This window comes from Micromys minutus, assembly GCF_963924665.1.
Source record: "Micromys minutus genome assembly, chromosome: 26".
NCBI lineage: Eukaryota > Metazoa > Chordata > Mammalia > Rodentia > Muridae > Micromys > Micromys minutus.
The window spans coordinates 27,015,369-27,042,310 of NC_137961.1; the positions used below are offsets into that span (position 1 = coordinate 27,015,369).

At 40.1% G+C, this 26,942-nt stretch overlaps 1 protein-coding gene across 5 annotated transcripts in view; it reads right to left on the reverse strand.

The window, feature by feature from the left end:
* Positions 1-26,942, reverse strand: part of KLHL32 (kelch like family member 32) — a gene marked incomplete at its 3' end in the record, with an annotated part of 175,979 nt that overhangs the window by 35,070 nt on the left and 113,967 nt on the right. For 4 of the 5 annotated variants that reach the window (XM_080938722.1, XM_080938721.1, XM_080938720.1 and 1 more), the window contains one exon: positions 26,274-26,489. The exons of the other annotated variant lie outside the window; for it this stretch is intronic. In XM_080938722.1, coding sequence (XP_080794848.1) covers positions 26,274-26,489 — 216 coding nt within the window. The remainder of the gene's footprint in view (positions 1-26,273; positions 26,490-26,942) is intronic. 5 annotated transcript variants of the gene reach the window in all.

The following is a 26,942-nucleotide window of genomic DNA, read 5'->3' on the forward strand; positions in this document are numbered from 1 at the left end:
GATTGATTGATTGATTTATAAACCAGTTATAAAGAGCAGCATAAAGCTGTGTCTGACTGTAGTTATGTGAACGTATATCTGGCTTCTTTATTCGATTCCTTTGTCTGTCTGTGTGGTGGTGCCATGCTGTTTTCACTGTGGCTCTGTAATGTCACTTAAACTCAGGTATGATAAGATTTCCAGCATTACTCTTTTTGCTCATGATGGCCTTGGCCATCCAAGGTCCTTTTTATGTTGATGTGGATGATATTTTTGTAGTTCTGTAAAGCACAGCATGAAGATTTAGGTTAGAATTAGATCGAATCTATACATTGCTTTTGGTAGGATGGCCGTGGAGGACAGACTTCATCTTCAACAAATCATGCTGGAAAACTGGACATCCATATATAAAATAAGACATTCATCCATCAACCAATGTATACATCATTCCAAATAGACTCAAAGACCCAGCATAAAACTAAACTGTTGGCCTGAAGACATAGCTCAGTGGTTAAGAGCACTGACTGCCCTTCCAGAGGTCCTGAGTTCAATTCCCAGAAACTACATGGTGGCTCACAACCTTCTGTAATGGGATCTGATGCCTTCTTCTAGTGTGTACCCACATACATGAAATAAATAAACATTAAACAAAACCTAAACTGCTACAAGAGGAAGTAGAGAGTGTACTACAACCTTTTTACACATAGGGAAGGACTTTCTGAACTGAATTCTGGTTGCTAAGGAAATGAGTCCCATGGCTGACAAACTGGAAAGCAAGAATGCCAAGTGAAGTGACTCCCTACAAAATGAGGGAGAATCTTTGCCACCTATCTGTCTGACAGATGACTAGCTTCTAGAACAGCCTAAGAATACCCATCAAAAATAGGCCATAGGTCTCAACAGACAATTGACAAAAGAAGCGATGCAAATGGCTTTTTAAAGGGCCAGCACCACTATCCATTAGAGAAACATGAGTTATAATTAAAGACTGACATTCTACCTCACCATGCCAGAAAGTCTAACATTAGGAAACTGAATGACAATGAAAGCTAAACAGGATGTGGGCAAAGTGTAATCACTGGTGGTGGGAGTATAAAATAACGTAGTCACTGTGGAAGTCGATGAGGAGATTCAACAAAATCTAGAAATGCATGTAACACGTGATCCTGTACCACTCCTGGGAGTATTTCCAAAGGACTCCATATCCTACTATAGAGTTACTTGCTTGCTCGCCCATGTTCATTGCTGTTCTTGCCATAATAATCAAGAAACAGAAGATATTCACCAACTAGTAATGCATACGAATAGACATATATACAATGCATCATTGTTCATCCATAAATAAAACCGAAATAAGATTTACAGAAAAGATGGAGGAAAGTGGAAAAGATATATTCAGTGGGAAACCTAGGCACACAAACTGGAATGCCCAATGTGTTCCTTATATATGGGTCCTAGCTTCAAATACCTAAGTTAGTGTTATTCAACCTGGAGCTTCTCTAGAAGCTAGAGAGGCCACTGAAAGGGAGAGATGTCACTGGAACCCTTCCCTGGCCTTACATAGACAAGGAAACCGTGTCTGCCCATTTCCTCCCAACCCTGCCTGCACTCAGAAAACTCTGAGCAAAGGACGTGTGCCAAAAACTCAGTTCCACATTTTGGACAGCAGATGCAACCTGCCTTTCTGACATGGCCAGCCCACCCAAGTGCCTGCCCAGGGGCTTAGCTTTTGACCATCCATGGGCACAAACCCAGCTCCTGGTGACAGGTCTATGAAACCTACCTGCCTTAGCCTAGGTGCAAGACTTCCTCGGCACCGTTCTTTGGGACTGATGAACCCTCCCAGGAGTGCCTAATAAACCTGCATTTATCTGCTTTTAATTCAGTCTGATATGACCTATATTTGCATCATTGAGAGCGAGAAAACGCCTAATAGGAGATGGTAGACTGTTGGCGTTGTGAAAGTTGTAGATGTGAAATACCCACATGGAAAGGTTTAAGCAGAGGGAGAGGCAGGGAATGAAGAGAGAAAGGTAGGAGATAAAGAGAGAGATAAATAAAATAACGGCACAATGAAGAGGCTGTATGGAACTGGTATCCTGTAACCAAGTTAAAAATATAATGTATGCAAGAAAAGGAAAGGCTGCAGCCAACCCTGGGTCAATCACTTCTCAATTATAAATAAGGAAGTTTGTAGCAGTTGTTTGTTCCTCTGGGTTCCTATCACCTGTGTATCAATAATATTTTAAAATAAAATTCTCCAAAACTCCCTTCTGTGGGATAGGCAACTAAAATGAACTGCTGTGCCAGCATTCAAGCCATGGGTTTTCAGAGTATGAAGAGTTTTCAGACAAAGTGAGACTTTTTGTTACTCATAATCCTGTACTCAGTCTCACCTGCAGGTGTCCTAAGCTACTTCCCCAATATTGCCCAAACTTGGGAAAAGAGTTTGTTGGCTCACAGGTTATGGTTCATCATCAAAGGAAACCAGGGCAGAAACTAAAACAGAGATTATGCAGAAAATATGCTTGAATGCTTGCAACTCCAGCTTGTTCAGCTACTTTACACAATCCAGGCCCACCAACCCAAAGATGGAACCACCCACAGTGGGCGGGGCCTTCTACCTCAATCAGCAACCTAGAAAATGCCGCACAGACATGTGGACCAATCAGATGGGAGCAATTCTTCAACTGGTGTTTACTTTCCTAGGTGACTCTAGTTTGTGTGAAGTCAACAAAAGCTAACCAGCCCAGCATGTATGCACGTAAAGGCACACATATAGAGAGACCCACAAGCAGAAAACTGGTTTATAACTCGGTTTTATAAAGATTTTCAATTCCTTTGAAGAGCTTTGATCAGTATGTATCATGTAATATATTAATGCATTAATATATTGTCTTAGGGTTTTACTGCTGTGAATAGACACCATGACCAAGGCAACTCTTAACAGGCCAACTTTTGATTGGGGCTGGCTTACAGTTTCCGAGGTTCAATCCATTATTACCAAGGTAGAAACATGGCAACATCTAGGTAAGCATGGTGTAGGAGGAGCTAAGAGTTTACAGGCTGATTGGATGAGGGTCTTAAGCCCATACCCACAGTGACACACCTACTCCAACAAGGACACACCTTCCCCAACAGGGCCACAACTTCTAGTATTGCCACTCCCTGGGTCTGGTATGTGCAAACCATCATATATATTAATAGCTAGATCTCTCATACTAATCTCAACTAAAAAAATATTTTAAAACTCCAAGATGATTACTTCAAAATGCTACTTATTTAGAATACCAGATATTATATGTAAGTAAAAAATTTAATAAAATTTATTTCCAGACTGACTACTGATGAACATCTTTGATTGCAGGACAATAAAATACAACCAATATGACCTATACAAATATTATCCAACCTAACACTCAAGAAAAATGAAACTCATTCTTGCTCACCTCACATATGACCAAATCAAATGCACAAATATAGAATAACACCGTATATCTAACCTTCAGTACTTTTATAACAGTGAGCCGAAAGACAATAGGTATCTATCCAGCCAATGAGACTGAGGGTTGTTTGAGGGAAATATATTATAGTAGATTATGAGATAAAATATATAACTGAGATGCTAGTGTATATCTGATGTTCAGCATATCCTACTGGTTACTAAAGGGACTTTGCCGTTGGACAATCAGAAACAAGCCTATACTGTTGGAATAACCCTAGACTATGAGAGAAAATGTGACCGTGTCCCACTGGTAAACAGGGAACGGAGTACCCTATGTAACCCACCTTCACATTCTCTCCCAAGCACTAAATGTAGTGAGGACATTTTGAGGGTAAGATCAGCTGAAATGGTCAGGGAACCTTGGTGCTTTCTTGAGTAACTATTTGGCACATGCCCTGTGGGAATTGTGGCATGATATAAAGGAAGGAGGATATGAGAACAAAAACCTATATCCATGATGATGCTGTAGCTCGGATAAACTGGAGCCTGTCTCATGTGTGAGGATTAGAACCTCAGCACCTACCATACAAACACTTAGCCCACACACAACAACTTCTGTAACAATGTATCTGTGCATTCAGGAAAATCACCAAGGCAGTGTCAGCATCTGTACACTAGGATGATATTTCTAATGCCATCTGGTTCTCAAGAAGATTACAGACAGGAGGGGTAACATGGGAAAATGCTTGGTGAGTTTGGACATTTAAACAATATGTAAAAGGAATGTCATGGCAGGCACGGTGACAACGAGAAATGGAGTAATTTTTCAATATAAATATTCTCTTTGGTTCAGAATAAAGTCATCACCTTCTAGATTTATTTTTAAAATAAGGCACAGTATGTGTGATGTTGACATAAACTTGCAGGACAACTGTAGATTGTAAGAAACACAGTATTAAATGTTTCCCGTGTTGAAAGTAACATTACAAGCATGAGACAGTCCTGTGTCACAGGCCTGAGACAGTCCTTAGGATGACCCTGTCTTTACAAATGATCCAGGAATTTACATTGCTGCAGTTTAAGTGTTGTGGCTTTGTTGTTTTGGCCATAAAAGAATGAGTAAACATAAGTAATAATCTAGAGAGGAAAAAGCTAGATATGTGCTTTCCCTTTTGACTTAGATACCACGTTTAAAAAATTATTTGAGTTCTTGTCCACATGAGTCTCTATGAATGTCAACTCAGTTAAGTTACTGGTAATGAAAAATACATATGGACTAGCTCAAGAGTTGGCGACATCTAAAATAAGGGCCAAATGCCTGAGCTGACTACTTAACTTCTTCATTTTTGTTTGTTTGTTTGATTGATTTCTGTGGATAAATAATATAACCATAAATCTTTCCTTCAGTTGGTTTTTAATTTTTCATTCCTCAGTTGCCTGAGACTTCACTATGTACCCAGAACACACACAATGAGAAGTCTAACCAGTACATGCACATGGATTCTTACTTGCCATTCAATTCCAAGTCTACTAGCACCATATCATGTCACACTTGACTCCTTCACAGTATACTCACGCTACAGGAATGAAGGTGGAGAATCCTAGAGATCTGGAAGGTACAGTGTTTGGAGACAGATTTTTGTATGCAGTTGCGGACTGCATTTTTGTATGTTGCCATTTCGTTGGTGTTTTAATGATGGTGCCACATTTATATATGTTATGGCTAACAAAACTGTTAACTGGGCATCCTGAATGCATCAAGACCTTGAATCCTTTTTTGTGGCTTGGTTCATGACCAACAAGCAAACAGAAGCTATATTGGGCACTCGTACTCCCCAACTAATATCAAAGCTATAATCGCAGGACCAGATGAACATCATAGGATCAAGTATTCAAGCAAAGCCACAGGGAAAGTCAATTCCCTCAGATAGCAATGCTATGGTGAAGTAGTGGGCTAAGTGGCATGGGACTATTTGCTGTGAGAAGTCAGCATCCATTCTTACAAGGGTTGGTCATGGAGCAGGTGCCAGAACATCAGAAAGGCTAAGGGAAGGAAAGAGAGGGTCTAAGCAGCCAATGCATTAGGAAGTCACACAGTAACCCCATTCTTGAGTTTGAGATTCAGTATTGATGCTTAAAGGGCATCATTTCACATGACATTCTCTAACCCATCTTCTGTGTAGAACAAATAGCTAGAGGAACAGGAAGCCCTCTTTTGTACATTGTAACGTTTATGTTCTGCAAAAAGATACAATTTTTACTATAATCATCATACTTTATTTTTAAACCAAAGTAGAAATTCATAGGAGATTTAAGTCAACAAATAATCAGTCAAGTGAAAGAAAGGGTTGCAGGTGCTGAATGCATCCCCAGAGAAGTGAATGTCTAACAAGTCTCAGATTAGAATTGAGGTGTGCAAGAATCATAATGGTTATAATTTCACTTCCGAGAAAATGGCTAAGGGCTCAGCTTAGGTGTGGTGGTCTGAGGTACTCCATCTATAATGTTCATGTGAGGAATATGACCGTTAGTGAGAAGAACCACAAGCTTGCTGCTTTCTGAAGCTGTGTGATAGAGAGTGGATTACAGTAGCTCACGGGGTGAGTATGAGACAGTGGAGGTTCCAAGTGGTCATCAGTAGGATATGTGAGAGGGGGCTGTACTTAACTTCAGGGTTTGCTGAGTGAAGGAACAAGGAGTCACTCTGGGGCATCACAGACCTATGCTTTCTTCAGAAAGACAATACTGAGAGTTCTAAATGGTGGCTGGGGTGGAAGGAATCAAGAGAAAAAGGAAACATGGCCTAGTAACTGAACTGTCCTGGAGACAGAACTGTCAGCACAGGTCAGGCAGTGGTGGTGTGGAATGTTGGCCAGGACATTTGGAAAAGTGCATTTGTATGGAGAGGGCATAATCTCAATCAGCGTGTAGGCACAGTGGTAGGTAGGCTTCTCAAAAAGCAAGAAACACTTTCAATTAGAAAACAAGTTTTTTATATTTCAACATAAACAGGACAATGTTGTGCCAACATTCAGAACCCAGACATTCTTAGCCAAGTTACAATTTAAAAACAAAACTTTGTGTGGTTTAGGTATAAGCATAATTGTGGCTTCATAGAACAAATTGGGTAGTGTTCCTTCTGTTTCTATTTTGTAACTAGTTTGAGGAGTATTGGTATCAGGCCTTCTTTGAAAGTCTGATAAAATTCTGCTCTCAATCCATCTGGTCCTGAGATTTTTTTTTTTTTTTTTTTTTTTTTTTTTTTTTTTTTTTTTTGGTTGGGCCAGTTTTGATGACTACTTCTATTTCTTAAAGGGTTATGGGACAGTTTAGATGGTTCATTTGATCCTGATTTAACTTTGGTACTGGTGTCTGTCTAGAATATTGTCCATTTCATCCAGATTTTTATTTTTGTAGTAGAATCTTATGATTTTAAAAAAAATTTCCTCTGTTTCTGTTGTTATATCTCCCTTTTTATTTCTGATTTTGTTAATTTTGATACTGCCCTCTAGTTAGCCTGGCTAGGGGTTTATATATCTTGTTGATTTTTTTTCAAAGAACCTCATAAAGACCCAACAAAGAAAGAGAACTTCAGAACAATCTCCCTTACAAACATCAATGCAAAAATACTCAATAAAATTCTCGAAAACCAAATCCAAGAACACATCAAAATGATCATTCACCATGATCAAGTAGGCTTCATCCCAGAAATGTAGGGATGGCTTTATATACATAAATCCATCAACATAATCCACCACATAAATAAACTCAAAAAAAAAAAAAAAAACACATGGTCATCTCATTATATGCTGAGAATGTATTTGACAAAATTCAATGCCCTTTCAGGTTAAAAGTTTTGGAAAGATCAGGTATTCAAGGCTCATACCTAAACATAGTAAAGCAATATACAGCAAACCAGTAGTCAACATCAAATTAAATGGAGAGAAACTTGAAGCAACCTCATTAAAATCAGAAACTAGACAAGGCTGCCCACTCTCTCCCTACCTATTCAATACAGTACTCTAAGTCCTAGCCAGAGCAATTAGACAACAAAAGAAAGTCAAGGAAATACAAATTGAAAAGGAAGAAGTCAAAATATCACTATTTGCAGATGATATGATAGTATACTTAAGTGCCCCCAAAAATTTCACCAGAGAACTCCTGAACTTGATAAACAACTTCAGCAAAGTGGCTGGATATAAAACTAACTCAAACAAATCACTATCCTTTCTCTACGCAAAAGATATACAAGCTGAGAAAGATATTAGGGAATTGACACCCTTCACAATAGTCACAAACAATGTAAAATACTTTGGTGAGACTCTAAACAAGGAAGTGAAAGACCTGTATGACAAGAACTTCAAATCTCTGAAGAAAGACATAGATCTCAGAAGATGGAAAGATTTCCCATGCTTATGGATTGACAGGATTAATATAGTAAAAATGGCCACCTTGCTATAAGCAATCTACAGATTTTATGCAATCCTTATCAAAATTCTAATTCAATTCTTTATAGAGTTAGAAAGATCAATTTGTAAATTCATTTGGAATAACAAAAAACCAAGATAGCAAGAACTATTCTCAACAATAAAAGAACTGCTGGGGGAATCACCATCACTGACTTCAAGCTTTATTACAGAGCAATGGTGATAAAGAATGTATGGTATTGGTACAGAGAAAGGCAGGTAGATCAATGGAATAGAACTGACGACACAGAAATGAACTCACATACCTATGGTCACTTGATCTTTGACAAAGAAACTAAAACCATCCAGTAGAAAAAAGACAGCATTTTCAACAAATGGTGCTGGTTCAACTGAAGGTCATCATGTAGAAAAATGCAAATCGATCTATTCTTACCTCCTTGTACAAAGCTCAAGTGTAAGTGAATCAAAGATCTCCACATAAAACCTCATACACTGAAACTAACAGATGAGAAAGTGGAAACACATAGTCATAGGGGAAAATTTCCTGAACAGAACACTAATGACTTATGCTCTTAGATTAACAATCAACAATTGGGACCTCATAAAATTTCAAAGCTTCGGTAAGTCAAAGGATATCGTTAATAGGACAAAATGGCTACCAACAGATTTGGAAAAGATCTTTACCAATCTTACATCTGATAGAGAGCTAATATACAATATATACAATGAACTCAAGAAGTTAGATCTAAGAGAATCAAATAACCCTATTAAAAGTGGGGGACAAAGCTAGACATAGAATTCTCAACTGAAAAATATCAAATGGCTGTGAAGCACCTAAAGAAATGTTCAACATCCTTAGTCATCATGGAAATGCAAATCAAAACAACCCTGAGATTCCACCTCACACCAGTCAGAATGGCTAAGATCAAAAACTCAGGTGACAGCAGATGCTGGCGAGGATGCAGAGAAAGAGGAAAACTCCTCCACTGTTGGTAGGGTTGTAAGCTGAAAATCAGTCTAGAGATTCCTTAGAAAGTTGGGCATAGGACCCATCTATACCACTCCTGGGTATATACCCAAACAATGCTCCAACATCTAACAAGGACATATGTTCCACTATGTTCATAGCAGCCTTATTTATAATAGCCAGAAGCTGGAAAGAACCTAGATGTCCTTCAACAGAGGAATGGATACAGAATATGTGGTACATTTACACAATGGAGTACTACTCAGCTATTAAAAACAATGGCTTCATGAAATTCTTAGGCAAATGGATGGAACTAGAAAATATCATTCTGAGTGAGGTAATCCAGTTACAAAAGAAAACACATGGTATTCATTCACTGATAAGTGGATATTAGCCTAAAAGCTCAGATTACCCAAGATACAATCCACAGATCACATGAAGCTCAAGAAATTGGAAGACCAAAGAGAAGATGCTTCAGTTCTTCTTAAAAGGAGAAACAAAATATTCACAGGAAGAAATATAGAGACAATGTTTGGAGTAGAGATTGAAGGAAAGGCCATCCAGAGACTGTGGGGGCCCCATTGCATATACTGTCACTAAACCCAGACAATATTGCTGATGCTAAGAAGTGCATGCTGATAGGAGCCTGATATAGATGTTTCCTGAGAGGCTCTTCCAGAACCTGAGAAATACAGAGGTGGGTGCTCTCAACCAACCATTGGACTGAAAATGGGGTGCCCAATGGAGGAGTTAGAAAAAGGACTGAAGGAGCTGAAGGGGATTGCTATCCTACAGGAAGAACAATATCAACCAACCAGACTCCCTCCCCCCATAGCTCCCAGAGGTTAAACTACAAACGAAAGACTACACATGGAGAAACCGATAGTTCCAGCATCATATGTAGCAGAGGATGGCTTTATCAGGCACCAATGAGAGGAGATGTCCTTGGCCCTGTGAAGGTTCAGTACCCCAGTGTAGGCGAATGCCAGGACAGCGAGATGGGAGGGAGTGGGTGGGTGGGGGAGCACTCTTATAGAGGCAGGGGGAGGGAGATGGGATAGGGGATTCCAGAGGAAAAACTGGGAAAGTGAATAACATTTGAAATGTTAGTAAAGGAAATATCCAAAAAACAAAACCAAATTTATAGAAGTTAGATATGTACCACCTTAATTGGGTAGTTTCAGGTATCTCCTTAGGTAATAAAACTTATTCACTATATATATATATATATATATATATATATATATATATATATATATATATATATATATATATGTGTGTGTGTGTGTGTGTGTATGTATATGTATGTATGTATATATATATGTATATATATATGAATGAAACAATGACTTCTACTTCTTGTAATAAGAATTGGTTATGGCTTAAGTCTCATTAAGTGGCAAACACAGACACTCTGTGTGGTGGTTTGAATAATAAATGTTCCCCATAGTTTTTAACATTTGAATGCTTAGGCTCAAGTTGGGAGCAGTTTGGGGAGGCATAGGAAGTTGGCTGGCCATGCTGGAGGAAGTACTTCCCTGGAGGCATGGAGCATTTCGTTGATGCTCTTGGGGAAAGATGTTGTTCAGTTTTTCCAGATGTCAGGCCTGATGCTTGATACAAAGCTTCCCCTGTGACTGTGATAGAGTCTTATCTCCAAACAAATTCTTTTATAAGTTGCCTTGGTCACCATGCTTTGTGATAGCAACAGAAAGCTAACAAAGATAGCCTACAAAAGAAAAGGACTTATTTTCACAGCTACCACAGGATGATATTACAATTAAACCCCATAGAACTTTTTAAAATACAGACACATCAAAAGTATTGACTGGCATGGTTGACATATTTCTCTCCTAATTACCCTTTCTTTCCTATTGCTTCAGAAGCAGACATAACTAATCGATAACCCTGCGAAGCAGCCCTGAAGGCTATCCCATCGATGCGGTTCACCAGGTGAGAGTAAAGCACTCCTTTATGGCCGAATGTGACAATGAATTTGGCAAAACCACAAATATGAACAATCGTAATCTCATGTCACCTAACTACACATTCTGAATAGCCTAACTGCTTAGGTAGGGGCTAAATTAACACCACAATGGGATTTAACATCTGTCTTCAATGTGGAACCTCAGATGAGAATGGATTATTACCCAAGGGCCTTTTTTTATCATGCAAGCACAAATGCCTTTCTGGAAAAAAGAATAATATGTAATCAAAATATAGTATATGAAGTCAGCACATAATTTATATATATGACATACACGCACGTAATGAACCTCACTAGTCGAAAGATTAATTTACTTTCTAGAATAGTTATCCAGTAAAAGAAAATAAATACTTAACAGCCAGAACTAAAATTATGAAAACGCCTGAACTGAAGTTACAGTTGTTTTGGTGCTGACATTTCAACATCCATAGAAATAAATTGCTTTATTTATTAGGAAACAATGTTTAGGGCTAAGTAAAAATACAGCCCAGCTTGAGTAGTGGGGAGATGCAACCACTCAAAATGGAGACCAGTAACACTAGCTCCCAGACACCACATGCCAGGCTGCCTTGCACAACCTGGAAATAAAAGTAAAGGCTCTTCCTTCCTTAATTCCTTCCTCCCTCCCTCCCTCCCTTCCTCCCTTCCTTCTTTTCTCCCCCCTCTCTCTTTTTCTTTTTTCCATTTTTTGAATCGTGTATTTCTCTCTGTAATGGGTTTGGATAAAGCTCATCACGATATGAGCTACACCGTAAACACATTACTCGGTGCGGGTGTAGATCTCTACAGTGGACTTCAACCAGGCACAAGAGCTGCACGAATCGGAGCTGTAAGTTGTTGGGGCTTGAGGACATACATGGGGTTTGCCACACAGACTTGAGGTCCCTGAGTCCAGTTCCTAAAAGCTATGTCAAATACGTCAAATGTGAAGCACAACGACACATGTAATCTCAGCGTCGACGAGGCGTACATGGCGGATCTCTGTACGCACTGGCCAGTCTGACCTAGTCAGTGTAGTATCCGAAGCAAAAACTTAAGCTAGTTCTCTGGTCTCTCTATCTCTGTTTCTCTCCCTGTTTCTACACACACACACACACACACACACACACACACACACACACACACACACACATATATATATATATATACACACACACACACACGCATGCACGCACGCACACACTCACGCACCCACATGCACACGCACACATGCATGCACTCACACACATGCACACACACCCACGTGCATGCACGCAGACACAGACACACACACACACACACACACACACACACACACACACACAGTTTTCTAATATCCTCAGCAGTTCTGCCTTCTGTATCCCCCATACTTCCCACGAAGGCAGACTGTTGAGGGGACTGTGGGGGAAAGAGAGACTTCAGGTCCAATTCTGCAGCCAGTCTGACTTTGCTGGATGCATTGCTTCTTGTGCAGGATGCAGAGCTGCACAAATGCGCTAGAGCATCCCTGTCGCTGCAGCTTCCCCACTGTAGGATCAGAATGGGAAAGTTTGCTCTATTGGAAGGGAGTGATAAGGATGGATTTTTGAAAGTTTCCATTTTTAAGCGAAAATGAAAGAAAACTGCTCTCCTAGATGTGTTGTGCCTTTGAGCTCCATTTAAAGAAGGGGGGGGGGGGGAGGAAGGCAGAGAAAGCCGCAAGTGAAGGTCACCGAGTGAAAGAACTTCCTCGGGGCACAGAATAAATTAAATCCCAAGGAAAAAATAAAATGTGATTTCCAGAGTGTGAGGCACAAACTCCAAATGACAATGATTGACAGCCAAACTAGATCCGTGCAATATCCAAGACTGCACGTTCTCATTTACCTCGGTGTAACCAGCAAGCGCCCATTAAACATCCGTCTGATGCCCAAATTAACCTTCTTGGCAAACTGAAAGAGGCACAAACTATCATAATCAACCTTTCATTATCACAGCAGCCTCTAGTTAAAGGGTCAGAATAATTGTGCCATCAGAGCCTTGATTGTTTTCAATCAACAGCCGGCTGGAGTGACAGCTCGGTGATGGAGGAGTCTGATGAAACCGCACCAGTCCTAATCAGAGCAGATGAAAGGAAGGCATGATTGGTGCAAATGAACAGTCGTGCCTCTCCTTTTCATTTACAATCTGAAATTACTCTTAAATTTGTGAGGTTTTTTTTCCCCTCCCTTATGAGCACCACTGAAAGAATGTTTGACTTATTATGAGTTCTGACAGTGCAGAGTTATAAAACACAGGTAGGGTTATCAGCTGAGGCTTTAAGTGGGTATTCAGTATAATTCTAACAAATTCACTCTTGAAAAGCACAAAATGACTAAAAAGGCTTCCATGGCCTAACCTCTCAGTGCAGTCTGATAAAGAGCCGCTTGCTCTGCTGGCTTTGCAAATGCTGAGACGCTAGGGCTGAGAGCACGCATGCGCCAGAGACGCTTTTATTAGCTCCACCATACAGGTCCTTCAGTCCCAACCCTTTTTGTTCTCTGAGAACAGGAAGCAGCACGAAGAGCTGAAAAAGACTTCATTTATCAGTGGGTGTGCATCAGACAGAATCAACTGTGGTTAGTAACCTGAAGCTCCCCTGCTCTACCCACAAGCGGCACAGGATTGGGCAGAACCACCATGTCGAAAGCTGACATAGAGGGTATCCCAAGAGAAGAGTGGCAGTTCTAAGACTGGGCCAGGTAAACGGGACATTAAACGAATTAGGAGAAAACGAAACAGTATGAAGTTAGTTACACAGTGCTTCTTGCATTAACAAAACTGTAGGCGTTAACACCCTTTAAAAACGCAGTGAATGGGACTACAGAAGCAAGCCTCTAGCTTTGATTGTCTTAGGTTTGCAATCAACTGGTGACTCATCACCGAACTGATAGGTTTTGAGTCAAAGCTGCAAAACAAAGGAAAGAGGCTCAGCTACAGAATTCGTGTGCATTGTTTGCATGTGTGCAAGTGCACATATGCATGCGTGTGTGTGTGTGTGTGTGTGTGTGTGTGTGTGTGTGTGTGTGTGGTGCATGCAGACTTTGGAGGATTCTAAGTTTTTAGGATATGAACATTCAGGACTCTGCCTCTCTAGACTGCATCGATTTGGACAGTGATCAGCACTACCATAAGGGGAGTGGGTATCTGCTGGCTCAGCTGAGTAGTTTTACATAAAACTGCTTTCTTGGCCAAAGTGTTCATAGCAATGACAAGAAAAGAGTAAGCAATTCACAAAGTAAAAGAGCGTGGCCAGAGTCACAGGCTTCGCGCTTTTCCATGACGTTTTCACAAAACTCCCCTGAGATCTAGAGAGAATTCACTGGAAAGTCTGTTGCCATGCACACAGAAAGTACCAAACTCTACCTATACGTGGATAGACTTCAAGGATGAAATCCCAATCTTAGGACATACTGGCGCATCTCAACACGTTGACACGCTTTGGTATTTTAAAGAGAACTTTCAAAGGAACATCTGGCAAATGGTCCAAAAATACGTTTCCAAGTCGATTCTTGTGCTCCTGCACTTTCTCAGGGACTTGGCTTCTGTGGCAGGTCCCAGCACTTGGGCACACAGAGAGTTTCACCAAAGCTCCCAAAGAGCTGTTTCTCTCAGTGTGAGGCTAGGTTCTTAAGCCATGGTGTATCCTTCTGAATAGAATGGTACTTTGAGCACAGGTTAAAGCAGATGGCTTGGGGATACTGATTTCTCATCACGTTGAAAGCAGCACTTCCTTCTGGGTTAAAAAAACATGCAGATGAAAGGGAGGCTGATAGGCCCAGAACCCAAGGATCATGGCATGATCCCAAAACATCACATGGCCCCTTTATAGCACCCAAATCTTACACAGGGCGAGAAGAGCAAAACACACTCTGCAGGAACCCTGTCAAAACGGGTGAATTCCTTTATTTACCCCATTGTTTATCTTTTTCTGGATATGCATGAACTTCCTTACCCAGAGACTCTACAAAAGTGGGCAGGACAAAGAGTCCCCTGCAGTTCTCATACATGGCGCCAGTCTCCCGCCAAAAGCGATGCATCCATGTACCAGTCTCTTAACTAAGCAGCAGCCTCTCAGTAAGGCTTAGTTTTACTTTCAGCTATGAGTAATTTCCCATTGTGATTGGCTGACTTATAGTCAATTTAGTATAATTAATGCCAAATTACATTGTAATTCACATAGAATTACAAATTAAAAGCTATATTAGGAGCAAATGAATTAATCAAAATTAATGATATTATACTCACTTGTTTTAAAGTGTTAATAAGATGGGCCTTCCTAAAACGTTTAAACTTAAGCGTAGCATCCATCACTCCTTTAATTATCAGATTTACTTGTGTGGCCGGAGGGGGTAGCGTGTGAACATTTCACATCAACAAGTACACACACGAGGCAGAATATGCTTTCAGTCTCAAGTGTGACAGGCACTTTTGACCTGTTCTTCAACAAACTATAAGTTTCGTTCACCAATACTGACCTGCAATGTTTTTATAAACTGAGGGGGAGATTGTTGGACCACTCTAATACCTACCTTTAGAAAACATCGGGGTCCTTTTAACTCTCCCTTAAAGGGATTATGTCTGCCTCTGCTTTTCTACCAGGATACTGGGACTCATTTTGCAGTCCTCACAATACTCCTGTAACAGAGTGGAGTCGCTTGAACCAAGACAGAGAATGTCATCCTTGAGAATGTACAACCCTGCAAAATGGGTCCAAAGAGAGCCTGGGAACGACCTCTTTCTGTGGGTTCCCGTTCTGACTGGGATCTCAGAATCACGTGCTTCCAGGTACTTTGAGCCCAAATGTCTCCCTCCTATATGGTAGAGACAGAATATAAAGCTCATGCACTCTAGGTAAGTCCGCACATTGCACAACATCTCAATCCAAATCTTAGTCTTTATTTTATATTTTATCCGAAGTCACAGGGTGAAGAAAATAGTGCATAAAGATAGTGGTAGTGAACAGCAAATGCCACGTCTTCTTCAGACATTTCAATTAAATGTGAATAGTTTTCAGCTTCTGGACCACTCTGTGTACATGCTTTGATGTACTCTGTGAGAATGCCAGGGCCAGCAAATCATTTGGTCTGGCCTGGCCAACCACCACGAACTTCATAGGCACTTCTTGACCTGATAGTGTAGAACACAAAAGACACTGATATGTACCAAATCTATGAATTATATTTTCTGTCTCTTAAAGTCCATATCTAGACTGATATCCAAGTGTCAACTTCTGTAACAAACCTCCCAGAGTTTCAACATCTTGAGCACATAAGGAAAACACGAGGATTCATCATTTTTATTCCTTCTGTACAGTGTCTAGTCCCAGGTGAACAGAGCCCACGGATTTCCCCACAGTCTCTCCTACCTATGGAAGCAGAAGTAAAGGAACCCAGCATTTCTTACACTGATCAAAATTGCCTCATGGGATCTACCAGTGCCTCCACCTTCTCAGCCTCTAAGGAACGTACAGCACTCCACGGACTAACCGAAACCCTCTATCCATTCCTCTTAATCGACTGTCTAAACACACACATTTTCCTGGCAAGACCCTCAGCACTATGTCCTAAGACTGATCCCCCGACTGTTGTTATCGGAATCATTTTTGCTTTTCCCACACAGTTGTACAAGAGGTTCAGAGGAATGCCAGCCAGTTACCGAAAACATCACCAGCTGATTTCGCTCACTATAGAGTAAGATATAAGATATGGGAGACGTAGGAACGACTTTTATTTATTGGGTTGGAAGGGGGGATGCTTGGTGTATTCCAAGAGAATACAGTGAGATTCCCCGGAACAAACTGTAAAGTGAGTTAGTTATCAGTGCCTCTCACACTTCAACTCTGCTTTTCTCACCAGTTAAAATTTAAATAAAACTTGCCTCGTAGACTATAACAAGTCTAAGGAAAGATTCCTATGAAATTATGTGTAAAAATTCATTAAAATAGAAAGCTCTCTAGGCTTGTAAGAATTATTATTGTTGTTATTATTGGTGGACTTCTGTGCCTGCCCTCAGGGTTTCTACCTCATATATAGCTTATGGTTGGGTTTTATTTTTAAATCCCTGATAACCCAGGTAGCAGCAATATTACTGCAGGCCACCAATGCATAAGTAATATTCTCCAGTCATCTTTTTCCTTCTCATAACGACAACAAAAATATCAGTCTGGAAACAACATGAATCACGATGAAAATTAGAACCAGAAAACATAAATATGTCATATCTCATAAATCACTGTCTTGTTCTGTTGTGTTCAATTCTTTAAAAAAAAAAGGAAAGGAAAGGAAAAGGAAAAAGAAAAAGAAACCGTTAACTCATGGGACCAACAGCACATGAATACAAGTTGGCTTTCTTGTAATTTCTGATAATCACTACCCCTCACAGATACTTGATAACACACAGCCCTAGTGCTGGGAATTAGCTGTAGCAAAGTCCCTGTGAAGTGGTTGTGTCCTGTGTCTCACAAAGGCATAAAGCTCAGACAAACAACAGCGAGAAGCCACTAGTCAAGCTACTGGGGCTGAACCCTCACGGAGAATTAGCAGCATGTCGGTCCAGAGGAATGACTAAATACACAGTAGCATCTTCAAGCACCAAGCCCAGAAATATAGCATTACTCAGTGTCCAGCTGGGGGCCCATAAAAGAAGCATCCTCAGGACGGCAGCATTTGAGATGCAAAGAAGCCGGTGTTTATTTTCTTCACTAAATGTAATAGAATGGAAAAGAGTATATTAGCTGGGTGGAATGGTGGGCGGTTTCGGCAAGAAAATTACGAACTGGAAAAATTTGATTAGCTTAGGGACAGGTGAATAAAAATACAGATGGAAATTAATACATAAATATACCCTGCAAATACATAGCCGGAAAAAAAATACAGCAATACTATGTAGTACCACAACTTATGTACAAAGATAGACAAGGATAAAATGAAAGATTATACTTTGGGGATAAAAGTCTCAGAACTCAAAATCTGTCTCCATTTCAAGTTACCAAGATCTATGTGTTTAAAATGTGAACTCTATTTGAGGAATTTTTGGGTTATACGAGCACACCCCATGATTTGTTTGACTGGGACAGAGATTTTCAAGACTGTATGAATGTGACTGGGGTGAACAAGTTGCTAAAGAAACAGCGAAGGAACACTGGGTGCTGCGGGAATGTCCAAACAATTGCGCTTCACGTTCTGTCGAAGGAAATCAGGGTACCCCAAGTGAGATGCAGAACCATCCACATCAGCACCCAGGAAAGCAGGACCTGCTACCAATCCTTTCGACTACCAAGCATCCAGCACCCACGTGACCACGGGCAATAAGAATGCTCAGCAACATCTGGCCTGACAGAGAGCCCTCAGAAGCTAGATGTCATGAGTGGACAATTGAAGCACATGACACAGAACACAGAACAATTAGGGAGGTGACAGACGCAGGGCAGGAAGAGCAGCCATTCTCCTACTGTGGGCACCACTGCCCAACTACACAGAGAACCAGAATAGCTCACATGTCTTCTTACGTTTTCCTTTCTTTAGTACTGGCAGTTGGACACAGAGCCTCATTTGCCACAGCAAGAACTCTACCACTGAGATACACCCAGCCTTTCTTGGTTTTGATTAAAGGCAAAGGAACATTTGGTACATCATTTCTGTCAGTCTTTAATAACTTTAGGCTCTTGGCCAGAGTGGAGAGACTCCAAAAGTTAGAGGACAGGTGTTTACAGCTTTGTTCTGACACTTTTCCATTCACAATATTGGAATGAGAAGAGGTAAGTGCAGAAGCGTTCTCAAAACTATGACTCTCCATGTAAATCAGAAGTTTGACGATGTCTCAGCTCACTTATTGCTGCGGTGAGGTCCTTGCTTATGTCCAATCAGAAGTATATTTGGGTCAGTTTAGCATCTAAGAGAGACCAGATGAAACCTGCAGAAGCTGCTCCTGGCCACCATTTTCTAACCCTGAAGGGTAGAAGGTTTATCTTCTGGGATTACTTTTAAGGAAAATGATTAAGTTGAAATGCAATGCACGCATTCTGTGGTGCAGATGAAAGGTAAAGAAGATATGGTCAAACAACAACAAGAACAAAAAAAAAACAGAAGAGGCTGCTTACCACCCTCTACAGTATGTAACTCTCCTTGCTAGAGACACAAATTTCCAATAAGATACAAGAAAGTATAGCTTTTAAACGTCCACACTTGATGTCCTTCAACAGAGGAATGGATACAGAAAATGTGGTACATTTACACAATGGAGTATTACTCAGATATCAAAAACAATGACTTCATGAAATTCTTAGGCAAATGGATGGAACTTGAAGCTATTCTCCTGAGTGAGGTAACACAGTCACAAGAGAATACTCATAATATGTACTCACTTTTAAGTGGGTACTAGCCCAAACCATCCACAGAGCTTATGAAGATCAAAGAAAAAGAAGGCCAGAAGGTGGATGCCTCAGTCTTTCTTAGACTGAAGAACAAAATGCTCATGGAAGAAAATAAAGGGACAAATAGAGGAGCAGGGATTATATTAAAGATCATCCAGAGAATGCCTCATCTGGAGATATACCTCATATGCACCCAATAAACCCAAGCACTATTGCAGATGCCAACTAGTGCTTAATGGCAAGAACCTGATATGGATGCCTCCTCAGAGGCTCTGCCACAGCCGTACTGATACAGAGGAGGATGCTTGCAGGTAACCATTGGACTGAACATGGGGTCCCAAATGAAGGAGCGAGAGAAAGGACTGAAAGAGCTGAAAGGGTCTGCAACCTCATGGGGAGAACAAAATTATCAATTATCCAAACCCAACACAGCTCCCAGGGACTAAAGCATCAACCAATGAGTTCGCATGGAGAGACCTGTGCCCAAGGTACAAATGCAGCAACAGATCACATCAATGGGATGAGAGGCCTTTGGTCCAGTAAAGGCTCATGTTCCCAGTGTAGGGGATGCCAAGGTGCTGAGGTGAGAAAGGGTGGTTGGGAGAGGGAACACCTTCATGGAGGCAATGGAAGGGGGAGAAGGAATGGGATTGTGGGAAAGGGATAACATCTGAAATGTAAATACATTGTTTCCAATAAAAAATTTAAAAATAGAATAAAATAAAATAAAAGGCCACATTCATTGTCTATACTATGTTTTCTAAAAAATTAAGTACAGTGTTATATAAGAATGGTAGTGTATCTTATTATCCATTCAATTTCAATATCCAGGCTCCATATTATTGACATTAATTATTATGGGATGCATGAAAGCAACATGGTTCTACAATGTGAACATTGTAAGCCCAGCCTATGCCTCTGGAAATCCATAATCACAGACAGATGTAAACAGGATTGTGATCAGCTCACAAGAGAACATTTTTCTGAATAGGCAGAAAGTGCCTATATTCCAAGGTCGACAAAGGAAGAAGAGTATTATTATTATTAGAAAATATATAGGAAGTGTTTGAAGGTTATTAAAGTAAAATAAAAATTTCCCAAATGTAAATATTAAAGTGGAATAAGTCTGATTAAATAACTCAAAATTGACCTTAAAGTCTGTTTTGGGGTGGGGGGGGGGCGGATTTAATTCCTAACACTATGTTTAACACTGTTGTGGTTTGAATATGCTTGGCCCAGAAAGTGGCACTATTAAGAGGTGTGGCCTTGTTGGAGTGGCTATGGCCTTGTGGGAGGAAGTGTGTCGCAGTGGGAATGAGCTTAGAGATATTCCTCCAAGCCTCCTGGAAGTCAGTACTCTCATGTTTGCCTTCAGAACAAGATGTACAACTCTTAGCTCCTCCAGCACCATGCCTGCCTGGACTCTGCAATGCTTCTTGCCATAACGATAATGGACCTGTAAGCCAGCCTCAATTAAATGTTGTCTTTATAAGAGTTGCCTTGGTCATGGTATCTGTTCACAGCAGTAAAACCCTGACTAAGGCAAACATAGTCAACTTACTTCCCCAGGAGATCTTGATCTGTCTAAAAGATATCCTTTTTTAAAAATAAACTGTTTTGGAGATGGTCACAATTCTCAGAGCTGCATTCACAGTTTAAAACAGTAAAAACCACTTCCATTTTGGCTAAACTTGGGGAGGAAACAGAGTTAGCAAACCTGTGCTCTATCTTCTACCTCAAGTGACCTCAGTGGTCTCACCTGCTCAGTTCATGCTGAAAAAAGAGACACCATTCTCTGTTAACCTGTGTAGGAACTTGTGCCGTGTGGAACTTTTCCTACCAACTTTTCTCCAATAGAAGAGATCCATCCCTTGCTCTAGAGAAGTCTATAAAAACAGAATGTGTGATTGAACAAGCAGGAAATGTACCTTTTTCAGAAGAAAGAGATGAGTAGCCCTTCTGCACGAAGGGCATAGCATTATTTGATTCTAAGTTGTTTTTCTTTTTCTATTAAAAATAGATTTTTTTCATGCAGTATATTTTGATTATGGTTACCCTCCCCTTTCCCATTCACCCAAATTTTTTGTTCTCTCTCATTAGAAAGAAAACACGATTCCATGATTGTGTTGTTTGCTTATTTATTTAAAACCAATTTGCTGACAACCAAACATTGAATGTATTAAAAAGGTAGAAAACATGATGAACTGATGCATACAAATGTTGCAGAATGATTACTACAGTCTAATTAGCATGTCCACTGCTACCTATGCAGGGCTTCTAATCCTCCGAATTTGTGAGAAAAAAAAAATAAAACTGAACCCTTTGGCCAGCATCTTTGTTGGCAAGACCCCTTGCTAGAACTCTACAGGACAAGTTTAGCAGGATATATTTAAGAGTACCCCACTACAACAAAGACCGGAGTTAGAGCTAAGAGCTCTCACAGACCTGAAAGCAAAACCAAGCTGGTAGAAATTTGTCAGGTAACACAGTGAGAGACTGCATGCCCCCAGTTCCTCCACGCTGGCTTGCTCATTTATTGGTCGTGTTTCTTCCTTTTTTTTGAGGATAATAATTTGGTGACTTTCATTTGGAACTTGAGAAATCTTTGTCCTCCGAACATAAAACCAAATAGTTGAGCTATACTGAGATAAATTTGAAACACTGTGTATTTAAAGTTCTTTTAGGTCATAAAACATGTGCCATACAACTGTGGTTCAAATCTTTTGCCTTTGAAGACAAAATGGAGTTAACCAACAGACCAAGCAATGTCAGCCAAAAAAAAAAAAAAAAAAAAAAAAAAGAAACTGTCTGGATCAGACTAAGAAATTCTAAGCAAAAGAAGAGTTTTTAAAAGGCCAGACTGTCTGGTTATGGTGGTGCACACCTTTGATCTCTGCATGCTGGAGGCAGAGACAATTGGATATCTGTGAGTTCAAGGACAGCCTCGTCTATTAGTGAGTTCCAGGTCAGCTGAAGATACATAACCCTCTCTAAAAGAAAAGATCAAATGGACAAAAACAAACAAACAATACAAGGTGTAATGACGGGAAGATTTAGGAGGCTCACGAATCCACAAAATCATCATTACAAGTTGTGACAGACTTTATCAGGGAAAGGGATAGAAAAAGAAAAAGGTAAATAAAGAAATAGTTTGTTCAAAGAGAATAATGGTTCTTATGACAGGCTTCCGAGCCAAACTGATATATAATGAAAATTAGACTTTTCAAGAAGAAGGGATTGTCCCAGATTACATTATCACAATGTAGTGAAACAGCCACCTGGGTAAACCTGTGTGGGCTGTCCGTGATTCACCTAAGCTACGTTGCACATATTAATCAAATAGCACTACCCCTCGTCCACATTTCTATTACCTGCCCTACTTTGTGCCAATTTCCTTTCTCTTCCTCAGCACCTCTTCTTCACTGTTCTTTAAGACATGGGATGGGGATTTGTCAAAGTCAATGAGCACTTTATTACAGTGAGAACGTTCTGTAATGAACAATTCAGCAGTTTAATGAGATTCTGTAGATCTGTCTCCAGCCTGTCTGTCAAGTTTCACTTCTATAAAGCACCCTGACACTAATCCTCTGGCAGACCCAATCTTTACCCTGGGCTGAATATTAGATTCTTCCATGGTATATTACATTACTAGTATAACCCCAGCAAAAAATGATAAACTTAACTATACTTGAGGCAATATAGTTGGTCTGATTTGATTCTTCTCTATTGAGTATGAGGGAATTACTTATTTACTAAGATAAAGAAAAAACAATTTCTTATTGCCTCCTGAATGCCTAAATTGATAATATTTATGGAAGTCTTTTAATTCCTTTTTGGGGATCAGGTCTAACAAACTATCTTATTGCCTGCAGAAACCAGTTTCTAAAATTCTACTTTATAAAACCAGTAGCCTTTAGAAAGGCAATTGTGATGGCTTCTAAGAAGACAGAATGGAATTTTCATGATAGTCAGACATCTGCACCCCACTGTGTCTGTCTATGGCAGTGCCTACAACCATTTAACAATAACAGACAGATGTCACAAGAACAGGTAGGTGGCTTGGAATCTCAATCGTGTTAGAAAAAGTGACATACAGACTCCATTGTGTTTCCTTTTCCATTAATGAAGGAATTTGTCTACTTCATACTCTGAGCTGGCCATAGTAAACTCTGACGGTTTATATGATTGGAGAGAGCGGCAGATTATTGAAATACCTATCAGAACCACATCCTCAACAGCACTTGCAACCATGATAAACATTCCTAGAAATGCCCAGGATGTAGCAGACTCTTATAGCTTCTTTTAAAATCAAAACTTTGGCCTAGTAGGGAGATAGGGTAGGTGTTAACAGCCTTGAATTTGAAGGGTGACTCTGTTCTGTAAACTGGAGCCCAGTTCTGATGCCTTTATTCTATTTGTAGAAGATGGAGACTGTGACTCATCTGGCCCTTTTAGTGCTAAATCAATAGGTTTCAAATGTCTGTGACTTTGCTGGCCCCAGTCTCTTATTATATTCAGTGAAAAGAAGGACTGCTGCTGATAAAAGTTTAAAGAAGGAAGGACGGTATCACAAAAAGTATACATCAGCAGAATCAGGTGTTAGATGACACATTTTGAACAAGGGTAAAAAGCTTCCCGAATATGTTTGGTAAGACGGGCGCTTATTCCCACATCCGCCAGTAGAACACTGAACTTTTCCTAGTATAGCAGATCCAGCAGGCCCGAAATTCTAAATGTCAAGGATGTGTAGACATGCTGTAGAATGAGCTAGGCAGTGAAGGGAGAAAGGATAAAATGGGCTCTAGATCCCAAAGACTTCAGACACATTATTCAAGGACAGTCACTAGGGATGAGCAGAAGAGGATTTAAATTGAATAATCAACTCTCCAACAAAAAGCATCCTCTGTCCCCTAGACAAAGCAGTGATAGGATGTGAAAAGATTCTACAGTCAGGGGAGAAGGAAGGGCTTGTGAGCGCTTGGGTGAATGTATAATGAACCAAGGAGAGAAGGTTTTGTTTTCTCACTATACTGTAGGAAGAACTTCCACTCATATGAGGTCTGAGCATCTTTCTATTACAATAAGAAAATGTTGCTGCAAATAAAAAGAGACCACTGTCAGTATAGGGGTTAGGTGAGCAATAGAGAAGGGATAAAGCAGAAGAGGATAGAGCAATAGATCAGGGTATACATGATCTGATGCCAAAACGGAAAAGGGGGAAAGACACAAAGTAGGGAGGGGTTAAAATAACGGTAAGGATGTCTGAAAAGGTCATAAGGAATCCCATCTGGCCTGACAATGTTCTTTCCAAGAGCTGAGACCATCTAATCAAAACCCTGATATTACTCATAGGAAGTCTTCTTTTGAGCTGTTGATTAGAATTGTCCAAGAGACTCCCAAAACTCATAGACTATTTCTATTGCCCTTGGTTGTCCCCCACATGTGGAAGGTGTACTCCTATTGCTAAAGATACCACTTCAAACACAAAGACCAGAGGACTCTGAATGGGAACTAACATGAACACCTCCTCCTTCAAGACTAGCTTTCATGGTACCAGACCATGCATACAAGTATCCAAAGGAGGGAAGCAACCAACAGTCTTACCTGATACTCATTAACCACACAATGACCAGTGTGGCAAAGTTAACCTTAAGGGTGCAGTTATGGTACACATACCTTGGTAGCAACCAAGAACTCTTCAATTAGACTTAGATCCTTCACCCAACAGCAGGGAAATCATGATTGGTGTTGGAAAACTAGCCAACTACCCAAGGCTAGTGAAGTCATGGACCTCAAAGTTGAACCTACAACCATTACTTCACTAAACCAAGCATAATCCCTAACTAAATGGTGCTTCTTGAATCCACAGATAAGTAAATTCCTTACCCCTCATCAAGGAAACTTCTTTTTACAACAGATGCAGACCCCCACAGAAAATCATAACCAATTAAAATGCAGAGGTGAGAAGCCCAGTCACATCTACCAAATACCCCAACACCTAAAGCTCTGGGAACACTTTGAAAGGAGGCAGACAGATGCTAAGAGCAGTAGTATTGGGGATCTGGCTGTGAAATTATGTCTTCTAGCAATCTTCTAGCAATGTCAGGATCTATACTCATGAAGTCTCACCAACATGGCCACCCAAAGAAGGATGGCAACAATACCCATGAGAAGTAGATGGTGGGGGTACTTTGCAAAGCCTCGACCCTACACAAAGAACTACAGGCAATTAAGGAGTGCTAAGGGCAGGAGAAATAGTCTTTCCCAGGGAAGAACACATCAGTTGGCTATCCAATACTAAACATTCAGCACTGAAAACATACAGACATACAAGTAACATTATACCAACTGAGTGCATTATATTTAGGAATATATGTACATATGTATACATTATATGTATGTAACAACAGTTCATGAGTACTTTTACTTGGCCTTGAATTTGACAAAGATATATGTGAGGGTTTGGAAGGAGGAAAGGAAAAAATTATGTAATTATATTATAATCTCAAAAATAAAAAAAACAACTTTTTAAGAAGTCAAAATTCCATATATACATATACACTATGCTCTTAGTAGGAATTTCAGAAATGGACTCTGACCAAGTGCTATAAATTCTCATAGATCCCAGAGCACAGCCATATTTAAGCACATGTGTCTACCAATGACAACTTTTATTAATTCACCTGTTCACCTTCATTTTATTGACTTGTGGACAAGTCCTTCTTCAACCAAACTTAATATTGGCCAACTTCAAAATTCATTAACTACTAAGTTATCTACAAATTAGTTAAAAACTCACATGAAAAAGTTCATTTGAGCTACTAGAAGCTTCTAAGTTTTTCTTGCTAAAATTTTTTTAAAGAAATATATATATATATATATATATATATATAATTGCTTTACAATCCATTCTTCTCATATTCAGCTTAATAAATGTGTTGGGCTACAGACTTGGTACCTGCTAGTGACTTGCCTACCTAGAGATCAGGGCTTTAATACATCTGCCAGCCGAGCCTCATCAAATAATGGTTGTTGCTCCGGAACCCTTCCCTTTCTAGTCATGCTCCCCCATTCTGAGTCAGGCACTTTGCCCTTACCTGCCAGATCTGCTCCTCACTCAGGGAGGTTAGGCGGTCGCTCTTCAGCACCTCCTGAAGCAGGCAGTAGGGCAGCGTAAGGACATCCTCTGGGCGGCTCTTCAGGAGCTCCGAGAGATGCTTCACTAGGAAATCAATCACTGCCTTCTCCAACAAAGTGAGGTGAAAGAGGTCAGCAAGTCTGTACAGATCCAAGTAATTAAAGCTATTTAGTTCCTGGGTGCCAAAAACATAAAAAAAAATCTCTTAGAAATTCACAAAGAAGAGGCATGAAATTAAGTCCACTTACCCCTATTTTTGTAACAGGCAGGGGGACGGGGTTATTAATATTAAGGCCATCCCCCTGCCCCACTGATTATAAAGCTTTGTTTTTAATATTTTCTCCTTTTCTAAACTCATATTTTTAATTATGTATTTTTATTTCATTTGCATTAGTGTTTTGCCTGAATGTATGTTTGTACGAGGGATCCCCAGCAACTGGGGTTACAGACAGTTGTGAGTTGCCACGTAGGTGCTTGGAATTGAACCTGGGTCCTCTGCAAGAACATACAGTGCTCTGAACCACAAGGACAACTCTCTAGCCTCCAAATCCATATTCTTTAAAATATCTTTAGGATTTAGGATTTTCTGTAAGGACTTTCTGGGTTTTGTAGGCTTAAATGTTCCTTT